The sequence below is a fragment of the Arachis ipaensis genome, chromosome B9 (assembly GCF_059453495.1).
Source record: "Arachis ipaensis isolate K30076 ecotype BB chromosome B9, ASM5945349v1, whole genome shotgun sequence".
Lineage (NCBI taxonomy): Eukaryota > Viridiplantae > Streptophyta > Magnoliopsida > Fabales > Fabaceae > Arachis > Arachis ipaensis.
Window position 1 is genome coordinate 15070765 of NC_142444.1, and position 27970 is coordinate 15098734.

At 32.2% G+C, this 27970-nt stretch overlaps 1 protein-coding gene across 1 annotated transcript; it reads right to left on the reverse strand.

The window, feature by feature from the left end:
- Positions 1-17147: 17147 nt before the first annotated feature.
- On the reverse strand, positions 17148-21298 carry LOC107615152 (uncharacterized). Its single transcript, XM_021111761.2, has 6 exons — positions 20130-21298; positions 19662-19727; positions 19388-19519; positions 18800-18850; positions 18535-18675; positions 17148-17971 (listed from the first exon to the last, which is right to left on the reverse strand). Exons 1-6 carry the CDS (start codon positions 21033-21035, stop codon positions 17252-17254), a joined length of 2016 nt encoding a protein of 671 aa, XP_020967420.2. The 5' UTR covers positions 21036-21298; the 3' UTR covers positions 17148-17251.
- Positions 21299-27970: the final 6672 nt, after the last annotated feature.

Consider the following 27970-nt stretch of genomic DNA (forward strand, 5'->3'; position numbering starts at 1 on the left):
TAGTAGGTGTTGTGGCTGTGGCTGCAAAACCTGGCTGCTGCTCATTATTGAGTTTTGAAATTTGTCTTGGAATTTTGATATTATCAAATTTGTATAACCCACTTTTAAGTGTGTCCCGAAAGAGAATTTTTTTTGGACACCTAGCATTTGACATCACACACATAAGGCCAGAATTCAAAAAAAAAAAAAATATTATTGTACAAAACAAACTTTGACACACTAACTAGGTTTTAGAAATTGTTGGGACATATAACAGGTTCTGAAGCATGAAAGAATGGTTTAAGGTTGGTGAATATATCATGGAACTACCAATATTAGCAATAGGCATACCTTTTCTAGTACCTCAAAAGACCTGTTCTGAACCCTTATATTAGCCACCATTAATGAGGATGTGATGGGAAGCTCCTAAATCTAGGTACCATCCACTGTCAGGTGAGGCAGAAGGGAGTGTGAGAAAGGCATGAGGAGCATTTGCCTTCTGTTGGTGTTGCACATTTGAAGGAGTGTGCTGCATATTTGAAGAATTGTGAAATGCTGAGCTAGGTGGTGGTGGCATGCTGGAGGCTTGATATTGAGGGTTCTAAAAATTTTGATTGAACCGATCGTAATATTGCCAAACGATATGACCAACCTTTTCACAGAGTTGACATTGAAGTTTGCCACTTTGCTACCAAGAAGCTAATCTGCCTCCTCGAAAGTGTATTCCCCCTTTACCTCTTTTTCTATAGACTTTGCCTCTTCCTCTATCAAAGTTTCTTGAATGATTTTCAGATCCAGACATGTAATTTGAGGGTTCAATCACTGATTTATTGTTCTTTTGTGCTACATTTTCTTGTATGATAGAAAATTCTGGCTTCTTGAATCTCTCATTAACTTCTTCTTGAGTTAGAAATTATGACTCAAATTCACTGATAGTCATATGTTCTGATCTTGCATTGATAGCAGTGATGAAAACTCTATATTTTTTATTTAAGCCTCCCAGTGCAATTTCAAAGTACTCATCTTTTGACAGTGGAGCTCCTAAGGTAGCAAGTGAGTTGGTTACCTTGTTTATTTTGGCTAGGTATTCTCTTGCTGAGGAACCGTGCTTTTTGAGAGATTTGAGCTAAGTTTTCAAGATTTTGATCTTCAATTTGAGCCTGGTAGCAAAGTATTCTTCAAGCATCTCCCAAATTTCATACTCATAGCTGAATTCAACTACCTTGTTTATAAAGTTGCTCTTCATCAACGCTAAGAGCCAAGGGATTAAACTTTCATCTTACTTCTCCCAATCTTCAAATGCCTTCGATTAAACTCTATTTTCTTGATCTTCCTCTGAGCTGAATCTTGCTGGTATGGATTTTTTGTTGAGATAACTTTGAAGCCGATTTGATTTTATGCATGCAAGGGCGTGAAGTTTCCAAACCTTGAAATTGTCTTCATTTAATTTGATGCTTGCTAGAAAATTTGGGGAGTTCTAAGCTGTTGAAATGGCGAAAGGTAGATCCATGGATTTTTTGAGCTCTGATAATGCGTTTGTTAGAGAAAAATGCTTGCAAAATTGTTGCTGAAAATGGGATTTTAAAAGTTGTTCATGATTCTTTGGTAATGATGAAGGGGGTTTGTCATCGTAATCTTTATCCTCTTTTGGTGACAACTATTACAGGTAATCTAGCAGTTGGAATCGGTGGAAGTAAAGACCAAACAGAATGCACGAGGATTTGGCGCATGCGGCTTGGGCATATGTCGGAAAAGGGTCTATCATTCCTTAGCGGAAAAGGTTTTCTGAAAAATATGAAGAAACCACAAATTGATTTTTCTAAACACTATGTATATGGAAAATCACAAAGGGTGAAGTTTTCTACAAGCAAACACTAAAGCAGAGGGTTGTTAGACTACCTGCATACTGATGTTTGGGATCCGACTAAAGTTACTTCCAAGGGTGGTTCTAGGTACTTTGTTACGTTTGTTGATGATTATTCATGGTATGCTTGGGTTTACTTCCTCAAGCATAAGAATGAGTTATTCGACACTTCTAACCAATGGAGAGCAATGGTTGAAAACGGAACAGGTGGGAAGCTAAAAACTCTGCGATCTGATAATGTCACAGAGTATACGGATAGAGCTTTCAAGGAGTTCTGTGATCAGGAAGGCATTGTGAGACACTGGACAGTTAGAGACACACCACAACCGAATGGAGTCGCAGAAAGACTGAATCGTACACTACTTGAGAAGGTAAGGTGTATGCGCTCTAATTCTGGGTTAGGCAAAGAATGATGGGTTGAGTCAGTTACTACAGCGTTCTACATAGTGAATCGATCTCCATATTCTTCTTTAGATGGAGACACACCTTATAAGGTATGGTCAGGGAAACATGCAGATTACGAGAAACTCAGAGTCTTTAAATGCACGACTTATTATCATGTCAAAGACAATAAAATTAATGAAAGAACTAAGAAGGCAATCTTCTTGGGGTATCCAAGAAGGGTTCAAGGCTATCGTCTTTGGAGCGTAAGTGATTCTAAGTTTATAATCAGAAGGGATGTGACCTTTAATAAAAAATCCATGGTAGCTTTGTCTAAAGTTATGACGCGAGATGATGGTGATGTTGGAAAAATAATAAACACTCAAGTGGTGGAGATAGAGTTTAAAAATCAACCAATAGACTCTAGTCATGTTCAGGTAGAGCATTTTAATGCTACTCACGAAGATGAGGAGGACGATGAACTTGATCATGAGGAGATTCGGCGGGAAAATACACATGTATTACAATAGCAACAACAGGATATTTTGGCATCCATTAGGCCAAAGAGGAATTACAAACTCGTACAAAAGCTTGGGTTAGACAAGCCTCTGAGACATTATGGGCAGTTAAATTTGGTAGAGTATGCACTCTCAGTAGAGAATGATGAGCCATTTACCTTCAAACAAGCTATCAAGGACAAGGATAGTGAAAGCTATTTGGTTGCTATTGAAGAAGAGATGCAGTCTCTTCATAAAAATAAGACATGGGAGGTGGTCCCATTGCCTATGGAAAAGACTGCTATTGGTTATAAGTGAGTGTATAAAAGAAAAGAAGATCCTACTAAATCGGACGGGACAAGATTCAAGGCTAGGTTAGTGGCCAAGGAATTCGCACAGAAAGAATGAGTTGATCATAATGAGATATTTTCTCCTGTGGTGAAACACACTTCCATTCGGATGCTTTTAAGTATTGTAACTCATGGCGATCTTGAATTAGAACAACTAGATGTGAAGATAGCATTCTTACACGGTGATTTAGAGGAAGAAATTTTCATGTATCAACCTGAGAGTTTCAAGGTTGAGGGTAAAGAAGGTCAGGTTTGTCGCTTGAGGAAATCGCTTTATGGATTGAAACAATCTCCTCGGCAGTGGTACAAACGATTTGATTTCTTTATTTTAAAACAAGGTTTCTTTAAAAGTAACTATGATTGTTGGGTTTACATTCCTAAGCTTAATGGAGGTGATTATATCTATATTTTATTGTATGTGGATGACATGCTCATTGCTTCCAAAAGCAAGGTGGAGATAGATAGGTTAAAGTTTCAACTTGGTGAAGAGTTTCAAATAAGAGATTTGGGTGCTACGAGGAAAATTTTAGGCATGAAAATTAGAAGAGAGAGATCAAGTCGAAAATTGTTCCTGAGCCAAAAAGGCTACATTAAACGGGTTATCGAAAGGTTTGGGATGAAAAATGCTAAGCCAGTGGTGACTCCATTGGCTCCACATTTTAGGTTCTCAGGTAAACAATCTCCTACAACAGTAGAAGAAGGCTTACATGGATAATGTACCTTACACAAGTGTTGTAGGTAGCCTAATGTATGCTATGGTATGCACATGCCCAGACATTTCACAAGCAGTCAGTGTTGTTAGCAGGTTTATGACAAACCCGGGAAAGACACACTAGGAAGCAATCAAGTGGATATTAAGGTACTTGAAGGGTACCATTGGCACAGGTGGTGGTAAATCATCATGTCAAATTAGCGGTTTTGTTGATTCTGATTATGCTAGTGATCTAGACAAACGACAATCTAAAACTAGTTATGTATATAAAATATATCATGCTCCGGTTAGTTGGCGATCGATGTTACAAGCTACAGTGGCACTATCTAATACAAAAGCTGAGTACATGGTAGTAGAAGAAGGGATGAAGGAGGTATTGTGGTTAAGGAGTCTTCTAAATGATTTGGGTTTTAAGCAAGATTGTGTGAATTTTAGTTGTGATAGCCAAGGTGCGATTCATTTGGCTAAAAATCAGGTTCATCATGCTCGTACCAATCATATTGATGTTAGGTATCACTTTGTGCGTGATATTATAGAGAAAGGTGACATTTCTCTCGTGAAGGTACACATAAACAAAAACCCAGCAGATATGTTGACTAAAGTAGTGTCGAAAAACAAATTCCAGCATTGCTTGGATTTGCTCAACATTATTCCCTGTTAGGCATTACATGGTGAATAAAGGAACTATGTTTGGTTTGATCCTGGTTAAGGGTACGTAGGCAATCATTGTCAAGATGATGCAACCGGATACGACTACTACAATTTGTTTGTTTAAAATTTGAGTCAGTTTATCAAATTGTGACCGAGGTGGAGGATTGTAGAAATAATAGATGTTCAGTAAGGTTAGGAGAACCATGAAAAAATTAAGAAAAAAATAGTGGAACTTTATTTCTCATGTCACGTAAACCATTCTTTAATTAGGAAACAATGTTAGCAGTTAATTCTTTAGTTATTTCAAGCATTATAAATTACATTGCATATTTTTTATCAGATGAAAAATATAGTATTTACATCATATTAGAGAGTTAACATAATCAATTTTTCATATTGGTTTTGTCTTTACAAAATATATAACATGTGCATTATTGTGGGTAGTGATTAATTTCATATTACTTTGTATCTATTAGAAGTTCAAATTCCACTGCAGACTCAACAATTGGTATCAGAGCCAATATTATATTATTCATTATTTGAGTGGTAAAATTCATGTTTGAGCCAATATTATATTAACCTTGTTCTACCCGGATCGGTCCATGACTGGTTTACCGGTTTTTCTGTCTAACCAGCCGGGTCGGTCCGATTCTGACAACAATGCTTATTATTACTGTTTATGGTAGTTAGCTGAGCGATATAAACTTTTAGGTTCACTAATTGAGAACAAGAATTTGTATAATTATTTTATTGCTTCATATATTTCTGGTCTTTTCACCTCATATGATCTTTGACTGTAATATATTTCTCGCAAGTTACGACTTTAATTACATATAAACTTTAGAGCTCACCAGTCGAGAACAAGTATTTGTATAGTTGTTTTATTGCTTGATATATTTGTGGTCTTTTTAGGTCATCATACGATCTCTAGTTGTAATATATCTCTCACAAATTATGACTTTAATTTTAGTTATTCTTGAATTTTTTGTTAGCATTTATAGTGGTTAGCTTTGTGATGGAAACTCAAGGGTTCACCATTTGAAAATAAAAATTTGTCTATTTTTTTTTATTATTTTTTATATAAGTTAGGATATGACTATAAATAATTAGTTTATTTATTTACTAGGATATATGATTTAATATACTAAAAAGTTTTGCTCAAAAATATTTATTATTACATAATTGTACTTTTTCAATTTTAGTTCTTCAGTTTGAAAAGTTATAGATGATTTTTATTAATTTTTAATTTTTAATTATATTAATAATTTTGTAGATAAATTATTTCTGTTGTTAATATGATTTAATTAATTTTTTTAGTAAATCTAATTTTCACAGTGTAAATATTATTCACTCAATATTGTTTAGATAAATCATTTCATTCATCAATATTATTTAACTAATTTTTTAACTAAGTCATCGAATTCAGTTTTCATGGTGCACTTAATATTTATATTTTTTATAAAAATTATATTAGATTAGTATTTATGGTATATTAACTTAATATATAAGTATATAATGTTAATTTTTTATTATTAGAATATATAATTAATAACTAAATATACTAAGAAGTAGGTATTATTACTTTTTTTAGTGATTAGCTGAGAGATATAAACTTTAGCGTTCACCAGTTAAAAACAAGAATTTATATAATTGTGTTATTGTTTCATATATTTTTAGTCTTTTCAGCTCATATGATCTCTGAATGTAATATATTTATCACAAATTACGACTTTAATATTTAGTTATTGCTGAATTCTTGGTTAGCGTTTATGGTTATTAGCTTAGCGATAAAATCTCAAGGGTTCACCATTTGAAAGAAGAATTTGTATATTTTTTATTACTTTTTATATAATTTAGAATATGACTATAAATAATTAGTCTTTTTAAATTTGTGACATTTAAATTAGATTGTATTGTAATTCTTATTCACTGCTTGTATCTTAATTTTTATTTACTGAGCAAATTTAGCAACAGATTAGATTCAAATCTAAAATTAAACCTAAACACTATATATTATTTCAGCTTAAATCAGTTTTGAAGCTCCAATTTGAACATTGATCTGATTTCAACGTTATATTATAGCTGAAGAATGAAAGAGAAGAAATAAATAATAACTAAATTTCTCAAATTTTGGGTGAGGCTTATGCTCTTGACATATGGGTGTCAGTGATAGTGACATAGTATTAGAAATATAAAGATTCAAAACAGCTATTAAATATTTAAATCAAGTATCTTATGAAAAGGATGATTTTGAAAGAGAAAATTAGCCAAATGGTGCAGATTGAACGCATTATTTCATAGTGGCAATAATTTTTGTTTCTTGCACTCATTATTTCATTATATTTGTTGTTTTTTTATGTAATATTTTTTCTTTTTTTAGTCATATTGACATAAATAATTTTATGTTTGGTAAATATAAAGTAAGTATTAAAATTATTGTATTTGTATAGAAACCAACAATTTTAGTTTGTTAATGTTTTATATTTTTTATAATTGCTATTGTATATTAATATCAATGTTATATTTATAATTACCGTTAATTTTATGTAAAGTGAAAATAAATTTAAAAAAATGACCTAATAATATATATATATATATATATATATATATATATAAAAAGAAGTAATATATAAATGTAAAATTTAGAGAAGTGAAATTTGAGTTATATTTTTTAATAAAAAATGTAATTTATAATCAATAAATTATATTTAGAGATTAAATTACACATCGAGTTAATTTATTTCTTAAATTTATACTATGATATGTTCTGAAGAAAAAACGTGATTGTTATTATAATATTTTTTTTGGTGACTTAAAAGAAAATAAACAAAAACTAAGAAAGAAAAAAAAAAAAATAAGAAACTGCTTAAGAAAAGCAGTCCTACTGAATACTACTCTCAAACTCCTTCCAAGGCAATGGAAGCTCCACTTGGGGAGAAATAGTCCTCATTGCAGTCTTTGCCATGATGTCTGCTACTGTATTTGCATCTCTCAAGATCAACCGAAGATCAGCACGCCATTTCCAAGACATGATATCTCGGATTTTTAACACCAAAGGATCAGTAAACCCAGAGCAATCTTGTAAATTATTGACAATAGTAAAAGCCTTCACACAGTCTGTCTCACATATAATGTCTCTTTGTCCCGAGTCCCATGCTAAAAGAAAGCCTCTCCAAATAGCAAACAACTCTCCTTGCAAAATGCTACGACTCTCAATTGTTCCCAGACAGCCTCGTTGCCACCTTCCCTTCCAATCTCTGCTAACACAAGCAAAACCAACTCGAGCACCACTGCCAGGATAGCTAGCATCACAATTAATCTTAAAGGTACCCACTGAGGGGGGAATCCAAGAGCCACTAATGGTTGAGGGGATAGATAGTCGTTGCAACTCAAAAATATTTCGGAGTTCCTTTTCTAAGGACAAAGCCATACCAATCACCTTGTCTGTGGTCCAATGCTCGTGAGGATGAAAGATCTCGTTGTTTCTCGAACACCAAATCCACCAGAGACCAGAAAAGAATCTAAAGGGGCGCTGTTTGCTATTATGTAAGAACCAACTCATCAAATCCACTGGTTGATCGGAGATCCCTAAAGCTTGCCAAACAAGTTGGGCTTTTGGACAATCCCGAATACAATGTAAAACCGACTCCTGACTTGAGAAACATCGTGGACAGCTATCCGTGTGCGAAATGCCCCTTCTAAAACGAAATGCAGCAGTAGGAAGAGCCTCCCGAAGACATAGCCAGGCCAAAAATTTGTGCTTTTCCGGAACATGTTGACGCCAAAGCCAAAGCCAATTACCCCTATCCTCCCAACTAAACATCTTCTTACTGAGCCATAAATAACCACTATGAGCATCATAAACCTTTGAGGCCGCACCAGTCCAACACCAACCGACCTCTGAACCAGCTTGAACATCTGGGTTGTAAGAATTAATGTTGCTCTGCAGAGACTGATTCAGAGGAGAATAGATATTCTCAAGGTTCCACTGTTCAGATGACCAAAGGTCCAAGATCCTGAGATCCGAATCAGAAATGTGAACATAATCCATCTCCTGACACAGTCGCCCCTCTCTTCTCCATTTAGAAAACCAAAAGTTCTGTTCCAAATCCCAATGCACCAACTAAAACCTTCCTTTAGGATATCCCAAACTCGACATATACTCTTCCAAACATAAGATTCCCTTCCTCGAGACCGACTAAAACAATCATCCTTAAAAGAATGGTATTTCTCCGTCAACAGTTGAACCCATAGCTTGTTGGGATGGTGAAAAAGTTGCCAAACTAGTTTTCCAAGAAGAGCAATATTGGCACAAAAAGGATTTCTAATAGTGTTTAATAGTGTTTAAAAATATCTTTAACAAATTGTAACAATCGTTAATAATTATTCAAGAAAAAATTAAACATTTTTTCATCACCTCCTTAACAATGCTAAATCACTTATTACTTTTCTTTGTTTCTCATCAAGATAGGTTATTTGTGAGAAAAAATAGCAAACTCCTAAAAAATATTCAATATATAAATGGTCAATGTCATGATTATCAATTCTTTATTGAAGTTAAAATATTTTTTCTTTTTACAGTTTATTTCACATTTGTGACTATGATGTTGATTAAAAATAGTTATATTTTTCTGTACGGATTATTCTATGAAATTTGTGTGACAATTTAATATTACTTAGGAAAGAAATGATGAAAAATAACAATTTTTTCTTTGGTTGAAGTGAGACGAGTTTTGTATAATTAATATGTTAATTATTGAATATAAGAAGAACAATATTTATTTTTTATTTTATTTTGTTTTTCAGTTGGGTTTGTTAGTTGGTCTTAGTAACCTGATTTTTTTTATCTTTTTTTATTATATATATGTAGTATTGTTTGTTTTTCCTTTTTGGATATTACCATATTATTGTTCGTTATTATTGTATATTTCTGTATATTTTCATTTTGATTTCCGAATGTATATTTCTTTAAAAAAAAGGGAATAACTTACATTTTTTTCATCTAAATCGTTAAATTACGCTGTTTATGGGAAGTTTTGTTTTTTGTTTTTTTTTTTTTTTTTTTTGGTCTTGGAGATAAAGGTGTTTGTGTTTTGTATTTGTAATACTTGAGGTTGTAGTCACGTCCATCTTTTTACCGGTATATTTTTGTGAACATATTTTTTACGGTTATTAGTTTAATTATAAGTAATTTTGTGTGGTTAAATAAACCATACTTTTTTTAAAAATAAATAACATAATTTTGACCAAAAAAATGATTCTTGATGAAAAAAATTAACATAATATATGTGTTGAATTTGAAATAATATTTTTTTGTTAAGCAAATCAGTTAATCTGTTTTGTGATTAATGTGTTATATTTTTCACTTCTCATACAAACTTTATAGTTCATCAATTTTGTTAAATAGTTTGATTATATTTTATTGACGCATAGAGTCATTATCATCCGATTAAGGATGCAAAGGAACAGAATTTGGAGATTAGTGGGGAGGGACAATGAGATTGCATCGAAATTGGAGGATATTGTAAAAGTAGCTGAAGACTACTTTTGCGATATTTTTACTTCTTCTTGTTCGGCTGATCTGAATCCATACTTAGAGGATTTGGAGCCTAAAATTACAGCTTCCATGAACCGTAGGCTCCAAAGGCCAGTAACTATGGACAAGGTCAAAAGAGTTACATTTAGGTAGCGTTTGTTTTCGGGGGCAGGACACGGAGACATGGACAACACTTGTTTAAAAAGTGTTTGGAAGCAGAGACATGGACAGTGGACATATTGTGGACATATTGTCTCCGAGACAGTTTTTTATACTTTTGTGTCCACTCTTTCACGAAGAACAATGATGGACACGGAATTTGGAAGAGTGGACACGGACAATTTTATAAATTTTGTTTTCCTTTTTTTCCACTATTACCCCCTTCTTATTTTTCCTATTGCGTTGTTCAGAGATACTTTTTTCTTCCTGTTCTTCCTCTATCTCTTTCTTTTCCAAGTACTCTCTCCTTTCTGTAGAATTTTTTATTGGGGGTAGATAATTCTTTTCTTTTTATCGTTTTCCTTCAATACCATTTTAACCTTATATTATATTATTTGATTTGTAATAAAAATAATAACAAAAATAATTAATCTTAAAACTTTTGAAAGATAAATATTAGCAAAAGTAAAATTAATCTTTTAAAATGCTAAAAAATAATTTATAAATTGTAATTGATTTTATATAATTTAAAGAAAAATCAGTTTTTTATAAAGAAAAATTAATTTTTAGATAAAAAAATTAGTTTTTTTTAAATAAAAATATATTTTTATATGCAAAAACTAATTGTTTTTTCATGTAAAAATGGATTTTTTTTAAAATTAATTTTTTATTTAAAATTAATTTGGCTTATTAACTTAAACAAAATTTTTTATTAATCAAACTCAAATTTATTTTTTTTTGTTAATCTTAACCATATGCATTCCTACATATTAATAATAAATTTTAAAATAAAATAATTATATTTATAAATTTTATTTTAATATAAATATTAATATTTTTTTTATTAAAATTTTTTGCCTCTTCAAATATTTTTTTCAAGTTCCGTCTGTACTCCTACATACTCTCATTTTTTATTAAATTAATTTGTATTGATGTAGAAAATTTGAAATCATAGGGCTATTTTAGTCATTTCATATAATATTTTAGTCTTGTCCATATGTATCCAAACATAATACTAGACATTACATTAGTGTCTTGTCCATAGTATCCAAACACAATACACAAAAGATAATTTTTAGTGTCTCCGTCCTATTGTCTCCGTTTCAGTGTCATGTTCTGTCATGTCTCTAAAAACAAACGCAGTCTTAGTGTTCATGCTCAGAGTGTTCCTGGTGATGACAGGTTTACAGCTAAGTTTTTTCACTTTTTCTGGAATATAGTTGGAGGTGACGTTTTTAAGGCAGTGAGAAGTTTCTTTCACAGTGGCAGAATTCTAAAAAACTTCAATCATACTCAAATTTGTTTGATTCCAAAGGTGTTAGATGCTAGTGACATGACTCAGGTACGACCGATCAGTTTGTCTTCAGTTATGTATGAAATTATTTCTAAAGTTATGGTGCACCAATTACAAGGTATTATGAATAAAATTATAAGCCCAAATCAGAGTGCGTTTCTCAAAGGTAGACTCATTTCAGATAATATTCTAATTGCCCACGAATGTATACACTATTTGAAAAATAAGAGAAGTGGGACAGAGTATGAGATGGCTATTAAACTAGACATGAGCAAAGCTTATGATAGGGTTGAATGGAATTTTTATGGTATATTATGGATAAGCTGGGCTTTGATGCTAAATGGATTAACTGGACTAAGGAATTGGTAACTGTTTCTTACTCTGTCGTTGTGGAAGGTCAACCTTTTGGCTATTTTAGGCCAAATAGGGGCATCCGACAGGGTGACCCCCTATCTCCATATCTCTTTTTTTTTTGTGCAGAAGGGCTTTCCTTCTTGCTACACAAGGCAGAGCAAAACAAATTAATTCAAGGAGTTCAAGTTAATCGGAGATGCCAAACAGTTAATCACCTTTTGTTTGCTGATGATTCAATCCTTTTTTGCAAGAGCGCACTTAATACAATCCAAAATATTCTAGAATTGCTAGAGATCTATGAGGGTTTCAGTGGGCAAAAAGTCAATTTGAATAAGTCGGCTATCTTTTTCAGTCACAACACATCTCAGAACACAAGACTAGCAGTTGCTCAGACACTAAATATTGAACATATCGGAGCACAAGACAAATACCTGGGACTGTCCTCTATAGTTCAAAAATCAAAGAAAGCAACCTTTGGAGCTATCAAGGATAAAGTTCAGAAGAGGGTTATGGGTTGGAAAAGAAGTCTATTGTCATCAGGTGGCAGACACACGCTATTGAGAGCGGTGGAGGGGGGTGATTCCTATTTATACACTCTCTTGTTTCAAGCTCCCGGACACGCTGTTGACTGAGATTCATAGCATGCTCTCGCAATTTTGGTGGGGTCAAAAAGGCGCAGAACGAAGAATGGTTTGGATTAAATGGGACACAATGACGAGATCGAAGAAAGATGGAGGGCTGGGGATCAAGGACCTAAGGCGCAAAATTTAGATTTATTGGGCAAGCAATGTTAGCGTCTAATGAAATACCCTAATTCTACTCTATCAAGAATGCTCAAAGCTAAATATTTCAGATATACAGATTTTCTACATGCAGAGATAAGAAGCGTACCGTCGTGGGGCTGGAGAAGTGTTCTTGAAGGGCGCAAGGTGATCGAGAAAGGCTTGTTATGGAAAATAAGCTCTGGCACTAATGTTCGCATCTTCCATGACCCTTGGCTCCCACCACCAGTGCCCCTTAATGTCCCTCAAAATGCACTCACAATCCCGCCAAATCTGCAAGTGTATTACGTTAGTGCGTTACTAAATCCTGATAGAAGATGGAATAGAAATCTGATTGAGTCGATTTTTTCAGTTGATATATGAAATAAAATTTTCTCAATCAAACCAACAGAGGAGGAGGATGAAGTTAATTGATGTTGGACAAAATCTGGTATATATGAAGTTGGGTCAGGATACAAAATTGTTTATGGATTCTTTCATTCTCCTACTTCGTTGAGGCCCCAGAACATACACAACAGAGTCTGGAATAGCATTTGAGAGTTGAAATTACCACATAAAATTAAGATTTTTCTATGGAAAAGTCTTCATGAAAAGCTTCCGGTGTTGCAACAAGTTCACAGCCGGTTCGCATCCACTCCTGCCACTTGTTCAAGATGCATGTTGAAGGCTGAATTAATTTCTCATACTTTGTTCCAATGCCCTCTGTCTTCAATAATATGGAGCCTAAGCTTAATAACCCCTGACCTATGGATGAGAGAAGAAGAAACATTTTTCAATTAGTGGCAACGAGTCTTATCCTGGGCAGCGGCTCAATTCGACGGTAGACAAAAGACCCTCCTCATAGCGGCGCTGTGTTGGAGCACTTGGAAAGTGAGGAATCGGTGTGTTTTTGAGAAGGTAATAAGCCCAGCACCAGAGATAGTGAAAGAAACCAGCAATTTAGTGCGTGAACTCGTGAGCCATACCTGATAGATGCTGCTAATTTTCTTTACTCTTACTTTACTCTTCTTTAAGCTCTTAGTCTTTCAGTCACAGTTGGTGATAAATGGGAATACCCAATTCTTTTGTACTTCCTTATGAAAATACTTTTATTTTATACTAATAAAATAACATTTATCTTTGGGAAAAAAGGTAGCATTTGTTTTGAGGTACTGAGACAGAGACTGAGAGACTGAGACTCAGTATCGTGTTTGTTAGTTCAGAGACTGGTACTAAAATTTCTCTCTGTCTCTAAAATTTCAGTATTTCAGTACCTCCAAAAAGTAGGGACACAGGGGACTGAAATTTTTAGAGATGGAGACTGAAATTTTAATAACATTTTATACCTAAAATACTTTCATTTCAATTAATTAATTCCAATTTTACCTTTGTGCAAATTAAATTAGAGTTTCATTCTTATTTCAGTTCCTGTCTCCCATTTTGCACCAAACAGAATACTGAGATTTATTTCAATCACTGTCTCTTAGTCTCTATCTCTCAGTCTCCGTCTTTCCATCTCTATCTCTCCATCAAATGCTACCTAAGAGTATTAAAATAAGTGTATCTGTATATAAACAATTGTCGTAATGTTTTTTTTTTCCCATTGAATTTGAAACTATTATTTCACTTTGTTGTTAATATAAAATTTATAATTAAATGCAATTTTTTATAAAGTGAATATGAATTTAAAAACAAGTTATGTAGGTCAAAAATATGTAATAAATTAATAATTAAATATATCTTAGAAATTATTGAAATTGTCATAGCTCCATTTTATAAAGTATTAAGTAATATTCATTACAGTAAATTATACTTTTAAAAATTAATATGTGATTTGAACTTTAAGATTCAACTCTTCCGTACAACGCACGGGGTCATTAAACTAGTATCTTTGTAAAACAATAGCATTTAATAGAATTTGGGGGAAAAAAAAAGAGTATTGAACAAGGAAAAGTATGAGAAGCCAATGGAATAAATATAAGTTAGATGTTAACATAGAATTTAGAAATAGGTTAAATGAGTTAGGTGAGAATATATAACACCTAATAATTAAAGCTGCGTTTAGAAGAAAGATTGAGACTGAGAGACAGAAATCAAGAGACAGAGACTAAATCAAAATTTTGTATTATAATATACAGAACTAAATTATATCTCAATACGGAAAAGCTCTGCATCCATGTATTTTTTACATGGTTGTTAACCAAGTAATTTCCTTCACACGCGCGTCTCCTACCCCTCACTCGTTTGTCATACACGCGCTACATATAACGTGCTGCAACCTAAAGTTTTGCTCAATATAAACCTTCTGCTACAACGTAATTCTCCTCCTTCTTCTTCTCTGCTCGCGTTCTTTTTTATCGATCTGCATTGCCTTCGTCGTTCTTCTCGGGTCGCGTTCATCTTCTCGTTTTCTTATTTCGATCTGGTTGCATTTATCTTCTTCCTATTCTTCTTCGTTTTCTTCTTCGATCTGCACTTATGAATCGAAACAATAAATTACTCAACTTCAAATCAGGAGAGCAATTTGGATTACTCTTCTGAAACGAATCAAACTGACAAAGTTGGGATTATTCAATTTTGAATCGAATTGAATGAAATACAATTGCTAATTTGAATTGAATTAAATGGACGGAGGTGTACTGAATTGAATTGATAATATGTAAATTGTAGGAAGAGTTATTTGAATTTGATTTTATATAATGGATTATGTTTCGTTCACTCAGTATTATACAATTGTTTCACCATAAGTACTGTGTTCGGTTCACCATGAGTACTGTGATCGGTTCACCATGAGTACTGTGATCGGTTCATTCTACACTATTCAAAATTCTTCTTCCTCACCTTCTACTGCTTCTTCACCAGAGAGAGAAGGAGGAAAAGACAAAAAAAATACAGCAGCAACAACAACAAAAGAATGACGATAAAGAGAAAACACGTGAAGAAAAAGGAACACGAAAAAAGAAGAGAAGGAGGAACGCGAAGAAGAAGAAGACGCTCTGTGTGTAAACGAGCGTAAAAAGAAGAAGAAGAAGAAGCGCGAGAAGCGTTGGGCAAGAACGATTTCGTGTGTGTTGGGCATGTGTATTTCACGTTTCATTTAATGGTATTAGATTTTTTTGGTGTTGGACCAACTTGGTTACATAGTTACATGGATGTGTAGCATTCTGTAAATCTAAAAGGTTCCAATCCATCAATACCGCCAGATGCACCATCTTTGAATCAATGATCAAACACATATTATACCTATCATAAATCTAAAGTTGATTTTCCATTTTCAGTTGTTATATGCTTTTTTTCTTTCTTTTTTGGAATATCCTTTGGATCAAAGTTTCAGATTTTACCATCATGCAGAGGTGAAAGTGGAGCTATAGCGGCAGAAAGAAACCCCTTACTTTCCACTATTTGTGCTGTTCTTGATGGCGTTCATAGTTTTCTCAACCCTTCATAGTGAGTACAGCATTCACCAAATCTATGATAACAAGTTGATATAATTTTTCATGCTAAAAAAGAACAATGGAGGATCTTATTGAAGTCATAAAATGAAAGGCTTCTCATATTTGATATAGAATGGGAAAAGAAGAAGAGGAATAGACAACAACAAAAAAAAAGAGGAGGGAAAAGAAAACCAAAAGCAAAGAAGAAGAATGGGAACGTGGATAATTTTGGAAATAATATTACTAAGATTTCAGCCTCCTATATGTCCAAAATGTTGAAGAGACTGAAATTTTAATTTCAATCTCTACTACCAAACATAATATTGAGTCTCAGTCCTCTTCATTTTCAATCTTTGAAAACAAACACTACATAAAAGTGTATCTGCAATGCACCTTTCATCATAAATCAAATCATACAATCCTAACATTAAAAAACTACCAAAATTTTTTAAGCCCCTTTTACTAATTCTAATTTTTAGGGGTGTATGCAGATCGGATCAGATCGTATATGACCGAAAATTCGATCCGATCCACACAATTTTCATCGGATCGGATATGATATTCGCGCTTTTTTAGTGTCGGATCCGATCCGATCCGCAAATGCCTTCTCTTTTTAATCATATTTCTATGTAAAAAATTCAATAAAAATATTTCTTTCTTACTTTTAACTTAAAATATTTTTAATCAAACTTTTTCTAAATAACAAAAATAAAATAATACAATATATGAATAATAATTACTAACTAAAACATACAAACAAGTAAATATAATATCAAACATATATATTAATTATTATTATGCGGATCCGCGGATCGGATATGCGGATGTAGATTAGATATCCGCGATCCGATCTGTAAAGGGTGCGGATCGGATCGTATATGCAATTTTCGGATCGGATGCGGATATTTACCGCAGATTTGCGGATACGATCCGATCCATGAACACCCCTACTAATTTTATTCCTAAATCCAATTCATTTCTAACCCTTGGTCAACTCCAATCTACTGCCACAAAGTGATAAATTTTGCTTTTGACTCTCGATGCCATGTGAGAAGAAAGAAAAAGATGAAAAACATGAAAAGTCTAGACTACATGATGAAGATTAGTTTATACAAGCATGATGAAATATATGCATATAAATTACATTATATAATATACAATTAACTATCATATCATTAACTGATTCTATAAGATCCTAAATACACTTAATGAAAGAATCTAACAACCTTGTTACCTTAAACTGCTATTTCTGTATTCCTTACTCTCAGTTCTCACCCAATTATGCAGTTGAAGTGCCAGCAGAATCTTTCATCTTAATAACTGATTCATGCTCTGCTGCAAATGACAATACAGTCGACAAGAGCTCCTCTCTAGATGGTAGCTGTTCTGAAGATGAAGGAGAAACCAGACGCATAAATGGCGACGGTGTTGCTGCGGAAATTTGAAAAGAATCAGATGCCCCTCTTGCCTCTTGGACTGGTTTACTTTCGTTGTTATCCACATCAGAGCTACCTTGTAAACCAGTTGAAGCATCATTCATTGAAGCTTTTCCGGGAAAACTCAATTTTATACTTTCTGCCACAGATTGATTTTTATCAGAAATCTCACTGGAGACAGTCTGTGGTACCCTTTCTTTTGTTGCATCTTTTAAGGATGAACTAGTATGATCAAGCAAACTGAAACCTATATTCCGGAGCAAATCAATACTATTTTCCCCATTTACAAGGGAGTTAATAGAACTCTTAAAACTGCACACATGATCTTTTCCAAAAGCAAGAAAGTTAATTCCCTTTGGAATCCTAGCTGGCAATTTCTTTGGAATTTCCAAATTGATGTCAGAATGAACTCTTGGAGGATTGATTAAATGGTTTTGTTGGATAGAACTACAGCCATGAATGTTAGCTGGCATGTTGGAATTTGTGTTTCCTGAAAAGTGTGGAGATTTCATTCCTGGTTTGCGAATCCTTGAAGGTGTAGCAAAATCTTCCTTGGCTGGTGACTGTATCAATAAAGCCCATTTTAAGTGAGAATAATTATAATTATAATAATACACATACATGCATCTGAAAATAGTCAAAATACCGATTGATAACTATTGAGATTCAAAAACGAGAAAGGCTTTTAAAATGCGTGTATCAACTACATAGGAGAGGCTAAATTATATAGCCACTAAGTATTAAACAATGAAATATATATATGAATATACAGTTTCACTAAAAACATAATGTAAGAAACCACAATTACAGAGAATAGAAGTAGTATAGTATCATTCAGACTGATGAGTCTAGAATCTCAGATCACAGTTGAAGAGAAGATAGAAGAGAATTAGAAACAAGCAAAGGGAAACAGGGCACTCTCTCCCACTTCCTGATTCTGCTTAACTACAAAACTGTCCCTGAACCTCTTAAGCTTATATACCTGCTTCTCTTTGGGAAATTTTCTTCAAAGCTAACACATAATGCACAACCTAATTATCCTAATTATATATGCTAACAATAACCTTTGTATTTGGATTGAAAACACAAGCATTTTACAGGAAATAATATAGAGTGGATGTGGTACCTGGTGCGAAAACAAGCATGCATCACCTCTGACACAAAAACCTCCGGACACAAAGTTAACACAAGGATACTTGGAGAGTTGATGATCAAAAGGGCAGTCATCCCCTTTCATGCAGGAGTGACGAGCGAAAAAGGAGCATGGCTGCAATTTCAAAATCAATATCGTTCAACAGCAGTTAGAAAGTCTAGTTCACAGGAGATTTCTCAAGTCCTGAAATGTCTTGATGAAAAATCAATAGATAGTAACTTATAGATAAGAAAAGTACCTTTGATTTGGTAGAAGGCACTGTATCATGTGAAAAATGGCACTTGTCACCCTGCCAAATTTTTGTATCAGATGAAGCAAAGGATGCGAAAATAATATGATAATTTTGAATATAAAAATATAGTATGTATTGCATGAATTAAAAAAATATAGTACTCATAAAACAATGACACAGACATGTTACGGCACAAATTTACAATCGTTCATGTCAATTCATGTCACATATAAAAAAAATACTGGAAATATGAAAATTTTACAGAATTTCTAACTCAACTTTCTAATATAGAAATCTTGCATAACAAAACATCTATTTCATCGTAGGATTTTGTTATCATGTTGTTGTAATGTGTTTACCGTTAGTCCCAAATATAAATGAACTTCGAATAGGTCACCATGTTATAAGAAATGAATATTCAACTACCATCTAGGATCACAGTTAATTATAGTATCAAAACACACATAAAATTTTCCCATGCTCTCATACAAAGTTCGGACAGTAAAATATGAAAAAAAAAAATGAAAGTGGAAATAACTCTATGCAAGTATAAGGGGGGAAAACATTTTAATATTTTATAGTTACACAACAAACCTTATAGCATCTTCCAAGAAGAAAATGGCGACAATAAGAGATAGTTTTTGGTTTCTGTTGTACTAGAGACAACTTCAACCTTTTAACACCAAGTTGTTTGTTCTTTTCTGCCCGTTTTTTCCGCTTTTTTTCCTACATAATGAAGTTCAAGAAAGAATGGGATCAGTCACATGTTAGAAAAACAGGTTTATGAATTATTCTATCCAAATAATGTAAAATTGACTAACATTGAGTTGACATAAAAGGATGGGAACTCAATATATCAGAAGAATACCTTCTTTTTTGCTTTCTTTTCCGCAGAACCAGGGCCATGCTTTTTCTTACAGCTGACATCAACCTTCTGTTGATGAAAAAATTAAATAAAAAAGAAAACTGAACAACCATACTCTTAAACCAATACAAGTGCCTATTAATCTACCTTTTTTATTTATTTTATTCATTTATTGTTAATGTGTAAAATAGTAATCAATATGAGAATAATCAAGATGGCAAGATCTTTAATGTCAATGGTATTGGATTCAAATCCTTTTTATATATAGATATAGAGAATATCAGTTTTAAATTAATAATGCTTAATATCCTAAATAGTTTCAAAATAAATCAACAAAGTTCATATGAGATTCGTTATTGCCAGTGAAAACTAAGAAATTAATTGACATAATCTATAAATATACGCAATGATTGTCATTTAAATACCATAGAAGTAAGTTTAAGCAATAATGTACCCAGGTCAAGATCATACCTCTGATGCAGCAGGGTTTCCATGATCCTTGTCAGAGTCCTCTTCCAATATGCATTTGTGCAAGACTTGATTTTGAACATAATTTATTGGCATGTCAGTAACCAGTTTCCTACCTATTTCTTTGCCTAAACCTTCCTTTTTTGTATTCCCCATATTAATACTTTTGGGGTTCTGAACCTCATCAATTTTCGTTTGAGGAATAAAGGAATCTGCAGTAGGCATGCCAAATGAACTACAATCCACTCCAAAGTCTCCAACAAGTTCTCCCTCTTCTATGTCTTCATTTTCAATCTGAATATTTGAAGAAATAGATGCATTGTTTGCACAAGTTGACTTTTCTAAATTCCTTTCATTTTTCATTTCATATTTATCTTCCAAAGAAACATGCAATCCTTGAGTAACCATTAAGTCACATTGCTCTACCTTCTCAACTTCACCTTCTTTAGAATTCGGAAGAGAACCCGTTACAGCACAAACCATTTCCATTTCACTCCCCTCTCTCCCGTGGTTTATACTAGATATACCGGTTACCAATGCAGAAGTTTGTTCTTGTGCTGATGTTGACAACTCAACTCCTAAGCATTGATTAAAGTTTTCAGAGGGAAGTTGATCAAGCGGGCCTTGTACTTGCATCTCACCTGCATTACCACATTTTTTGACATCAGAATGCGGGAATTCATCATTCTCGAATCGGTAATCCATCGGCTCAACTGCCCTGCTGCCGTTCTGTTCCTCGCCTAACCCTGCACTCAAAGAGATTAAACCACTATCACAAATGATATTTTGTGTTCCATTCACAACCAGTTCCAACTCGTCCATTATCCTTTGTTGCTCTTTATCTGCATCGTTACACCTGTCCTGCAGCAGTGTCCTCGAAGTATCCTCAACTTCCTCTATTCCCATCATCTCCTCTATATCACCCAAAACAATATCATTAACAACACACACCCTGCCCTTGTTTCCAGTCCCTTCAACAGTCTCGTCAAACTCCTGTATGCTTTCGATCGGGACAGCATCCTTGGGATGTATAAAATCAGAACCAACAAATTCAGAGAACTCGGGTCCCTTCTCCTTTTTCTCTGCCTTCTTTCTACCATTGCCATTATCTTGGAAAAGAAATAACCATAATTTAAAACAAATATGATAGAGGCAAATAAATCTAAAAAAGTGTATAAATTGTACATCAAAGTATAAACATCAAAAGAAAGTTTCTAAAATTCTTCTTATTTCTTTTTCAATTCATTTTATAATGTTTACCATCAAGAGAGAAATTATTGAGTTTGAATAACTAATAACATATTAAAGATGATGACTAAATATTATTATTAGATTAAAAGCTCAATTATGTCTGTGATTAGTTTGTTAATTGTGCAAGAAATTAAACTAATCAAAAAACTGACCCAAAAGATAAGAAAACAGGCCCAACAAACTAATAAAGCCCAAAGTGATGAAAAGTCTGGATGGCTAGTATAAGGCCCACATATACTCAAGTTCAAGGAAATATTTATAAATTACAACAAATTTTCATCGGAAACAAAAAAATACTTCATGCCTCAATTGATGAATTAAGCCCATGTTCATAACATCCAAGTCCATTCACTTATTTGGTAATCTAATTCCTTGTATTTTAATTAGTTGCTGACTAAAGAATGGAACCCCACTTTTATTTGAACCATTCCACCACCCCACCGAACCAAATTCTTTCTTTTCTCTCTTCTCTCTCTTTTCTATCACTCACGTGAAACTCTGAAGCAAAACAAGAAAAAGGAGAAGTTTTGATTAGGGCTAAATCAAAGTACAAAAAATAGACTACCAATTTTAATAAAAAAAAGAAGGAAGTCAAAGAAGTCAGGGCTTCAAGCAAAGATCACATACTACGGTTACATTGGAGAAAGATTTTCATTTTTGTGCAACATTAAAACTTGTAGAAGAAAATCTCCTCTTTGAATACACTGAATCGAAAAGCTCAAGAATTTGAAAGTTTTGAAGTTTTGCAAGAAATCAATAGTCAAAAAAGTTACTTAGAGGCAAAGCACAAATGAAAGGCTCAGATTCTTGAAGCAAGATGAGAAAAGATGAAAAAAAAGAAACAAGGTATAGATGCATGTACTGTTAAATTATTGCTGCTACTCTATTCTGCGCCACTGTTGCTGCTGACTTTTGGGGAGAAAAAGTCAAATGTACTGAAGAAATGTTTCAATCTTTAGAAACTTTACTCCTCTATTAAAGGAGTAAACGGCAAAGAATTAGAGCAAGGAGTGAGAGCACAAAATTTTGGTTCCCATAATTTATAGAGTTATTCATTCTTCTCTTTCATAGTTCTCAATTGAATATTTTGTTTTCTCAGTTTTATCTTTCTTTGTTTCAATGAAAAAAGGCATTATAGTGAGGAAGGTAAGAAAAAGCCATTGAAAGGAAAAAGGAAAAAAGAATTAGACTTGGAGAAAAACTAATGTTTATTTCAGAAATTCTTTGTATGTATTTTTGTTTTGTTTTTATGATCTTGAGGAGATTCCCTTACTAAGTTGAGTAAACACTTAGTGATTGAAAAACTAAGGTGAGTTCCTAGTCAAATCTGGCTTAGGTAGAAGTTGGGTTATTCTAGATAGGATTGGGTTAAATATTAGGAAAATTGGTTAATGTAATCTTGATTACAGATAGTGAAAATTCTATCATTATTGTGATAGAGACTGGATGTAAGCTACATTACACTAGGTAGCTGAATTAGGATATATGGCCTTGTCACTTCTCTTTTTCTTCTCTGATTCTAGTTTTATATTTTAGGAGACAAAACAAAATTATCTACTGCTTATTCGATTCCGTTATACTTCACATCTATATATCTTGCACTCAGTTTTGTTTGGATTCCTCCTTCGTCAAGAAATAAAATAAAAGTATCTCCTATTTTTCTACACGAGGTGATTGAACAAAATATGTAAAATACATCAATTTTAAAGAACAAGTAAGTAAAATTAAAAGAGGTCTAAATTCAACCCTTATTCTCTAAGCCACTTATATCTATTACATGTCGTCTATAATATCTTATTTAATATGTCATCAATTTATATAAATTTAAATTAATCTTTATATGTATAGATATGAGTTATATTGGTCTTTCAAATTTTAAAAAATAAATTAAATTAATCTTTTTCTTTCGTAAATTTTTAATTTTAAATATTTTTAATTCTACTCATTTTTATTCTATTTATTATGTCCTACCTAAACGAAATTCTTTCCTCGGTCATAAAAAAATAGAAAGTAGAGATATATATGGTTAATTTTATTACTTTTTATGCCTCCACCTCCAGTTATTGGATACACACCATTCATAAAAGTAATCAATCACTGAACTATTAGATGGAGAGGATAAAAAAAATGGAGAGAATAAACACTATTTTTTTAATCTTACGATACACTAGTTACTTCCTTTTGGTATTGCTATTAAAAAATAATTAACTTTTAGGAGAATTTACTTAAATAAATTATTTAAAAAATATATTTATTTAAATATAATTTTTTTAAATACTAATATTAAAATACAATTTTTTATATTATTATAAAAATTACTACTGACAGTAACAATTTAGAAGAGTATGTAAATTATTACTGATAATTGCGATTTATGTAAAAAATGATTTTGAACAAAAATTGCTATAGACAACCGCAGTTGTTGTGAAAAGAGGTCTGGACATAAACCGCTACAAGCAATAATAACAGTTTATGTGTAATGTAGCATGAACGTAGACCGCTAAAGACAGTAGCGATTTAGGTATAATGTATGCATATGGTGCTTGGCTATATATAACTATCCAAGGCATTGAGGTAGTAGTAGCTAGAGTGCTATTTTTCACAAATAGATGTTGAAGAGAGTTTTTTAACTCTAGTGCATTGCTATGGAAAAATTAATAAAAGCAAAAAGCAAATGTCAAATTTACGGATAAAAAATCGCATAAAAAACAGAATTGGGTTTAGGACAAAGTGAGTAAGAAATTGTTTTAGAAAAATATTGAACAAGCTGTTGATAATAAATTTTGTGTTTTATGTTTATTGTGATATTTTCTTTAAAGACAAAAAAATATTTTATTTCATTAAAAAAAATTTAAAATTTAAAATTCAAAAATATATAAAAAAAATAAAAAATTCTCAAATTTCATAATATAAGAACAGTGAGTAGGTACTTTTTGCGATGCAAAAAAAAAAATCTAAGTAAGAATAAAATAGAAACTGACACTAGGAAGTAAAAATTGTAAGTAAAGTAAGAATTTACAAATTTTCACTAATGTGAGCTATTTTACAATTTTTACTTCCTAAATCCTAATGTCAGTTTCTATTTTATTTTTACTCAGTTTTTTTTTACATCTAAAAAAGTACGTACTTTTTGTACTTTTTTTTAACCAAGGATAGAGAGACTCGAACCCGTACTTCTTATACTTATATTGTGAAATTTGAGATTTTTTTATATTTTGAATTTTAAATTTTATATTTTCTTTTTAATGAAATAAAATATTTTTTTCATCCTTTAAAAAATATCACAATAAACATGAAACTCAAAATTCATTATCAACGTAATTGTTCAATATTCTTATAGAACAATTTCTTTACCTACCTTGTCTCACACACACCGAACTCTATTTTTTATCATCTGCCAATGTACTCGATGACCGGATAAAAATACTAAGTGGTTCTCTATCTGTAAATTTGACCCGTGCCGTTTGCTCTTCTTAATTTTCTAATAGCAATGCACTACACTACTACCCGGATAAAAACTTTTTTCACCATCCATTTGTGAAAAATAGCACTCCACTACTACTACCTCAATGTCTTAGATGGATACACATAGCCAAGCACCATGTGCATACATCACATGCAGGCTTGGTTTGGTAAAACTTTTACTTTTTGGAAGTAGCTTATGAAAGTTGTCTTTTAAAAGAAAGCTTTTTAAAAACTGCAACACTTGCGTTTGGTAAAATCAAATTAAAAATGACTTTTAATAATCACAAATACCATAATTGTGTTTGGTAAAATAGTTTTTAAAACTTAAAAAAATTATAATAAACATGTTTATAACGAAGAATAATTTATTTTTTCAAATTCTTTAAAATTTCATATAATATTTTAAAATGAAATCATTTTAAAATAAAAAAAAAATTCATAATAAATATAAATAAACTCTTTTATTTTTTAACTTTAAAATTTTATATAAATATCATAAAATTTATTTTATCCTAAACATCATCATTAAAAATACTAAATTACCTAAATCACTATAACCTAATTTTTTCCACCAATCAAACTTGATGCTATATTATTTCGAATCATCTCCATAATTTCAAGAAACTCATCTCCAACTTTTTCAACTCCATTTTCAGCTTCATCTTCATCGCCATATCCTTTTTCTTCTTCAAGCTCAACGTCCATCTGGTCATATTTTTTAAACTTACGATCACTTGTAGAATAACGTCTAATGTAGTTATGCAGCGCCATTGTTGCAATAACAATTTGAATTTGTTTTTTATAGCTAAAACTAGGCATATCTCGTAAAATTTTCCATCTCTTTTTTCAAACTCCAAATGTACGTTCTATCACACTTCTAAGTGAAGAATGAGCATAGTTATATATTTCGTAGTATTCAGAAGGTCCATTAACACGACAAAATTCTGGCAAATGATATATTGCTCCTTTGTATGGTCCTAGATAACCTATCTTTTCTGGATAGCTTGCATCTACTAAATAGTATTTACCTGTATATTATTAAATGAAAGAAAACATGATAAGAAATTAAATCTATATATGTAGTATATAATTTAATCTTAAAGATAATCAAGTATTACCTGGTGGAGGTTTTGGAAAGTTCAACTCAAATGTACCAATTGCATATAAAAGTACTCTTGTGTCATGAGCTGTTCCTTCCCAACCGGCCAAAGCAAAAATAAATTCCATATCAAAATTACATGCAATCATAACATTTTGGGTTAGAATTTCCTTTCTACCGATAAATCGAATTTGGTCTTCAGTAGACACAATCACTGGCACATGAGTTCCATCTATAGCACCAATTGCATCCTATGATTAACATGATTAGAGCATCAATTTTGCAAATACTATAAGGCAAATCTAATACCAATACATGCAATGAAAGATAATAAATTTTTTTTGTAATTATTTATAATATTTTTCAAAATAAATAATATATAAATAACCTTAAAGTGAGGCCAATATCTATCATCATTTCTTAATTTTGTAGGCACTTCTTTAAAATCACGATCCTTTGGTTGTATGATGTCTATGGCCATTTTGCACACAGCTTGTAGCACTTCAAATTTTCGACTTATTGTTTCACCAGAATGTTGAAACCGCTCTTTAGTTGACTTATTTGAGTTTCTACCTCCTAGTACAAATAGAAACATTGCTAGCATTTCTAGAGCACTTATTCTCCTTGAGGTACATAAACCATAGTTTGTTTCCAAAATATAGCATAGTCTTTTGAAAACATCTTTTTTCATCCTAAACATGCTGCAACAACGACTATTATTCCCTTCTAATATCTCTTTAAGCCATTTACTTCTTGTTTGTGTAGAAATCATGCACGGTCTTTTATAGATATACTTATCATAATATTGTAAGACCAAACATGCTGTGGAAGTTAAAACTCGATCAAATTCTTCTTCTTTCTCTTCATCATAATAATTATATTAAAAAAAAGAACACAATGATTAAAAAAAGTAGAATAATATATCAAGAAATAAAAGTACTGTAATTTTTATTTGCAATAAAAAAGATCAAAACAAATGAATGTAAACAGCAGATACAACTCATTGTCCATAAAATGAATGTAAAAAAAATCTTAAAAAAGCTTTGTAAACAAATTGTCTCATTCTCCTCTTGGTTATTCTTTTCATTCATTAACCACGCAAGTTTGACTTCTTTATGCTTTAAGGCAACGAACAACTCTCTTTTATCTTTATCCAGGAAGAGTCGAGTTGCAAACATATAAATTTGTCCAAGTGGATCTATATCTGGTATAGCATCCAATTCTTCTATTGCTTGAATTATACTAGGTCCCAAAGTATCATTTTTATTGGAGCTCCTACGTTCCACAACTTCACAAAGTCTATCAATTTGGTGTGACAATTTCTGAGCACCTCCAACTTTTTTTGCTTTCTTGTTAGTATTAGCATTAGTAAAATTTTTCCTTTTTCTTTTAATGTTTATAACACTAGACTCAGGCTCTATATCAGAATCTCACTATCTTCAGGTTGTGTATCTTTCTTAATTGAAGAAGAAACTATTCTGAAAGATGGAGTCCAAGCATCTTCTCCTGTTGCAGTTGTTTTTAGAAACATCCTATCCAATGTTGCATCAAAATCTGGATGAATTCCTTCTTTTCTAAATTTTTTAGCCTTTGGAATAACCTACATAAAATATTGATACTTAGTATTAATTATATATATCAATATGTATGCTACTATACTTACCAAACTAAGCTTAAGAATACTAACCGCTAATTTTTTAGCCCACCACTCTTCACTTGCGTCAATTATTTTTTAGTACAATCCCATCCAAGTCCAGTCTCGTTCTCTTTCAATTGCTTCCAATTTTTCCAATCTACTTTTAACTGATCCCATTTGTTTCTCAATTGTTTTCTATTATATTCTTTTTCCGTAGCTTCTGTGAATTCAGCTATCAATTGTTTCCAACCTTTGGTATCAAAATGTGTGCCCGATTTGCTACCAGCTTTAATATTTTTCACACAAAAAGTACGAAAGATATCTACTAAATTTTTGTTCCATTGTGTAATTTCTTTTCCATCATTTTTCTCTTCAAATGTGATCAAATTCATT

What these genes read in the sequence shown, in the direction of transcription:
- LOC107615152 (XM_021111761.2), bottom strand. Translation starts at nt 21,035, where the DNA reads ATGATGGGAATAGAGGAAGTTGAGGATACTTCGAGGACACTGCTGCAG. An exon ending in GAAACCCTGCTGCATCAGAG is followed by an intron (nt 19,728 to 20,129) that starts GTATGATCTTGA and finishes TTTCATCAACAG; the next exon opens with AAGGTTGATGTCAGCTGTAA. An exon ending in TGCCTTCTACCAAATCAAAG is followed by an intron (nt 18,676 to 18,799) that starts GTACTTTTCTTA and finishes TTGAAATTGCAG; the next exon opens with CCATGCTCCTTTTTCGCTCG.